The sequence below is a fragment of the Telopea speciosissima genome, chromosome 4, assembly GCF_018873765.1.
Source record: "Telopea speciosissima isolate NSW1024214 ecotype Mountain lineage chromosome 4, Tspe_v1, whole genome shotgun sequence".
Lineage (NCBI taxonomy): Eukaryota > Viridiplantae > Streptophyta > Magnoliopsida > Proteales > Proteaceae > Telopea > Telopea speciosissima.
Window position 1 is genome coordinate 27,915,132 of NC_057919.1, and position 5,212 is coordinate 27,920,343.

Here is a 5,212-nt window from a genome sequence, read left to right on the forward strand (position 1 = left end):
AATTACCATCTTCGGCGACGGTCCAAGGTATCTCCCATCCTTTGAATAAATTTCTTCACTATAGTAATTTCTCACCCAAACATGTTGTTTTCCTCTCCTCTTTAGCAACCACAAGTGAACTTGCAACCTTTGTCGAGGCAATGAGATACCCACAGTTGCGTGATACAGTGAAGGCCAAAATTGTGGCATTACATGAGAACCGAACATGGTCAATTGTTCCTTTACCTCAAGGGAAAAAAACCAATTGGGTCAAAATGGGTGTTCAAAATAAAGCAGCGTTTTGATGGTTCGATAGAATGTTACAAGGCTCATCTCGTAGCCAAGGGCTACAATCAGGTGGAAGGAATTGATTATCACAACACTTTTGTACCAGTCCAAAGCTTGTAATAGTCCGCACTCTAATAGCCCTTGCCTCTGTCGAAGGATGGTTATTACATCAAATGGACGTTCACAATGTGTTCTTACATGGAGATCTCGACGAAGATGTCTACATGACAACACACTCTGGATATCGTCGCAAGGGGTAGAACGTCGTTTGCAAGCTTGAAAAATCATTATATGATTTGAAACAAGCATCTCGTCAATGGTTCTCCAAATTTTTACGTGCTCTCCTCCAATTCGACTGCACCCAATCACAGGCAGATCATTCCTTATTCATATTGCGAAGGGAAGATGCAAGTGTTTATATAGTGCTCTATGTGGATGATATCTTCATCACCAACACCGCTGCTCCATTGATTGATACAGTCAAAGAATTTGTATTCCTACAATTTCATATCAAAGATTTTGGTCCATTGAAATGTTTTCTGGGCAACGAGGTTGCGTGATCTACTAAGGGAATTTATCTATCATAGCGCAAGTACATTTTAGATATTCTCAAAGACTGCGGACTCACAGGGACTAAGCCAACAGATACACCAATGGAGCAAAACTTGCGTCTTACAAATTCGACAGGAGACTTACTTCATGATCCATCGATTTATCGTCGCCTAATCGGCCAGCTAATTTATCTCATCATTACTCGCCCCAACATTGCCCACAGTAAATATTCTAAGTCAATTTATTTATCAGCCCCGCCAAACCCATTTGGATGTTGCACATCGTTTACTTAGATTTTTTAAGGCTACACCAGGTTAAGGAATATTCCTCTCTTCTACATCATCTCTTGAATTGCAAGGTTACTGTGATTCCGATTGGGCAACTTGTCCAATAACCAGATCGTCAATGATTGGGTACTGCATTCTACTTGGCTCCAACCCCATTTCTTGGAAGACCGAGATACAGACTACTGTCACTCGGTTCTCTGCAAAATCGAAATATAGGGCCATGGCCATTGCCACCTGTGAAATATCTTGGTTCTCGTAACTTTTAAAGGATTTGGGAATTACTCCAACATCGCCAATCACATTATTTTGCGACAATCAAGTGGCAATTTACATCGCATCAATTCTATTTTTCATGAACGCACAAAGCACATAGAAATTGACTGTCATGTGGTTCGTGAAAAATTTCAGCAAGGCCTCACTCGACCAACAGAAATTCTCAGTTCTGATCAAATTGCAGATTTCTTCACCAAATCCCTTGATCGGAAACCGTTTCCATACCTAAGTTTCAAGTTGGGCATTTGGAACCTACACGCTCCAACTTGAGGATGAGTCTTACCATATGAGTTTTCTTACTTATCTTCTGACTAGGATAATTGATTTCATTACACAAACATAGGAGTTAATTAGGGACTATCTAGGATAATTGATTTCATTACACAATCATACGAGGATAATTGATTTCATTACACAATCATACGAGGATAATTGATTTCATTACACAATCATACGAGTTAATTAGGGACTAACTAGGATAATTGATTTCATTACACAATCATAAGAGTTAATTAGGGACTAATTTTGGGTGATTAACCCTTTTAATCTTGTATAAATTGGCACACTTGTATCTATGGAAACACACCAATCCCAATCCCTTCTTCTTTGGGTTATACACTTAATATTACATGAACAAGCCCCTCCTCCCCCCTCCCCCCCCCCCCCCTCAAGTGTCAAATAAACAATTTGATCCACTATTGGTTCCTTTGACTTTCATTATTCACATCAGAAGATTTATCATGAGCCAAAAGGGGCTCCTCCAAGTCTAATTTACCACTCTCTTTCAAGGGTTCATCAATCAAGATTGTCACAGTATTCATTGTATCATGTATTGGCTCCACCTCTTCTTTGATTGTAACAGTCTTCATTGTATCGTGTATTGGGCCCACCTCTCCTTTGATCTCTTCAAAATCCTTAGCTTTACCCCAAAGCACAATATATAAACCAACCACCACAGCAAAAGAACCTGCCAACCTGAATTGAAACAATAACTCTTTTAGTGGCCTAAAACTAAGGATTCCTTTACCCCAAAAAAATAAAAAATAAAAAAACCAAGGAATCGAAATAAGAAAACCAAAAGATATTATTACCTTCCAATGAAAAGTTCTTCATGAAGAAAAATACAAGCGAAAAAGGTAACTATAACAGTCAAAAGAGGATTGAACATTGCCGCGAAGAGAGGCCCTCTTTGTTGAATACACCATGATTGAACAGCAAAAGTAATTGCAGATGCTACGATTCCCTGTACACCAACCATTCCAGTTTCATGCATGTTTATAGATTTAGTTTATACCCTTAAAGAACAATGACCAACACTTGAACTGGTGTAGATAACAAAAGTACTACTTACAGCATAGATGCAAGATGAGATCTCAGAAAAAGAATGTAGATTCCATGCACTTGTGTTTGGTTCTAAGAAGAAAGCAAGTGCTGCTGATTGTAGTGTTGACAAGAAGCACATCCAAGCACACAATGATAAGTGGTCAGGATAGCTAGAAGACATTGGGACCTGTTATTAGACCATAAAGAGCATGTTAGTGATCCAAATTGTTAATAGGAACCAGATCTTGGACCCAGTAAGGGCGCCCACCTGGGCAGCCGCCCGTTACCCACGAGAAGGAGAGAGAGAGAGAGGGTCTGACCGACTCCCCCTCCACTCGTTCCCACTATGATTATGACTTTGCAAGGGGGGGGGGGGGGTTTGGGTGATTATATAAACACCTCCAAAAACCCTAACGCCCAACAACCTGAGTCTAATTAATTCTCTCTTCTCACTCTTGTTCTCCAAGTATTTTGTATTCTCTGTGGGATTCCATCTTTTCCATAGAATTTGTGGTGTGAAGTTCTCTGTGGAGAAGCTTGCGAGATATCTAGAGATTGCAAAAGATTGTACGTATCAGTGGTATTTTAGTAATCAAAAAGCTTGGCCCTTGATCTCTTCCGCTACCTTCCCTTATCCGTTCAGATTAGATCCGAACTATATCTATGGGATTATTAATTAACTTACACAAATAACTAAATAGATTGAAATTTTTTGGATGGCTAAATACCTGTAAAATCAGAAAACATGACCAGCAACAACTGCTTGCAAAGAGAAGGAGACAACCCATTAGCCAATTCTCACCACCTCCTGAACTCAGAGTTAGGTCTTGGAAAGGGAATATTGAAGAATTTAGGATCTTTGGGCCTGTTACCAATGCCATGGTAACAGCTCCACCAACACAGACTGCTGTCCCTACTGCCTTAGCCATGCTTCTCATGCTTCTAATATTCAGTTTCTCTAATCTGCTCAGTTTATAGAACATGCATAACAATGAGTTAGTTACTAAATAGAAGTTATGTATGTATTAGAGGATGTATATATATGCATGGATGGGTTTTGATGGACTAATTAATTACCCTACAATAGTTGCCATCAGATATGTGATTCCAGGAACCAGATTTGACGTGGCACTTCCTGTTGATGGTGAGGCCAGATAAAGACCTTCAAAAAATAGGTTCTGATAGATTGCAATACTGTAAATAAATCCAAAACAACACCAACCATCCTAGTTAATCACAACATAGAAGATCCAAAACCACAGATTAAAAAAATCAATTAAAACTTGAATGTTATAGATTCTTGTACAAACATACCCAATAAAAGAAGCAATAAAAATCAAAGAAAAGCTTCTCAATCCCATAGAACTCCTGTTCGTCTTTTTCCTGCCAACAAAATAAAAACAATTCAGATTTCGGAAGAGAGAGAGAGAGAGAGAGAGAGAGAGAGAGAGAGAGAGGGAGGGAGAAGGAGAGATCCACCCACCCACCTGTTAGAGAAATAAGCTACAGGTGCTATGACCAAAGTAGCTATTGCTTGCCTGTAAACAACAAAAACCTTGGGACTCATTCCCTCCATAAGGGCAGCTCTGGTGAAGAGATGCAGACCTGCATAGGTAAACTGCAGTAACACCATGGCCATCGTAGGCATGTAATCTTCTAAACGACCCATTTCTATCTATCTATGTCTTCTTTTACTTACCAACAAATGATCCAAACCTCCTCTTCTAAGTTTACCAACTCAATAATAATCACAAACGCATTAGATTATTATAACCATATATATACATACTATACATGCGCAGAGAGAGGAGAGAGAGATCCTTCATGGAGTCCGAATGTTGAGAGATAGAGAGAGAGCATTCAATCGGAGTGTCTCAACTACCATCATATGTGGGGCCCTTCAATAGAAAAACACTTCAATATTTTATATATATCTGGAGTACTTCTGGATCCAGCTCATTTGAGTTGTTCACATGTTGCACATGTCCTTCTTTAATTCTAATAAAAGCTGCCAATCAGTATTGGTTTCCCACCGATAATATATAAGGCTGAAAATGGATAATCGAAAATCTGAATTCGATATGCATCCGTATTTATTTAGGGATATTTGTATTCGATTAGAGATATTTAGAAAAAAAATCCGAATATTTCGATAAAAATTTGAATTTAAATATTTAATTATAAAAAATTAATTAAATAACGATCTTGAGAATTTTTAAAGATTCAACAGGTTCTAGAATATGAGAAAAAGATAATCATGATCTAAAACTATGGATTGAGAGTGAATTGTATCCATTAGGGGGAGGAAGGTTCGGGTCACACAAGGCAGAGGTGTAAACGGATGGTCGAAAATCTGAATTCGTTTTGCATCCTAATCCATTTAGAGGTATCCGTATTCGACCAGAAAATATTTGAATCCGATTACATCCGATCTGTATCCGAGCCAAATCCGATCCATTTACAGGCCTAACAATATACATCTTCAAACTGAAAAAGAACTAGTCAAACTT

General features: G+C 38.6%; 1 protein-coding gene across 1 annotated transcript; it reads right to left on the reverse strand.

The window, feature by feature from the left end:
* Nucleotides 1-2,074: 2,074 nt before the first annotated feature.
* On the reverse strand, nt 2,075-4,371 carry LOC122659149 (WAT1-related protein At4g30420-like). The gene is made up of 7 exons (XM_043854295.1): nt 4,190-4,371; nt 4,017-4,085; nt 3,780-3,896; nt 3,431-3,665; nt 2,731-2,889; nt 2,471-2,622; nt 2,075-2,354 (listed from the first exon to the last, which is right to left on the reverse strand). The coding sequence occupies exons 1-7, from the start codon at nt 4,369-4,371 to the stop codon at nt 2,075-2,077; spliced, it is 1,194 nt and encodes a 397-aa protein (XP_043710230.1).
* Nucleotides 4,372-5,212: the final 841 nt, after the last annotated feature.

Bases quoted from the DNA above. Each gene is read 5' to 3' on its own strand.
- LOC122659149 (XM_043854295.1), bottom strand. From the start codon at position 4,371: ATGGGTCGTTTAGAAGATTACATGCCTACGATGGCCATGGTGTTACTG. The intron at 4,086-4,189 runs GTGGGTGGGTGG...TTTTGTTGGCAG, and splicing joins GTAGCTTATTTCTCTAACAG to GAAAAAGACGAACAGGAGTT. The intron at 3,666-3,779 runs GTAATTAATTAG...TAAACTGAGCAG, and splicing joins CTGATGGCAACTATTGTAGG to ATTAGAGAAACTGAATATTA.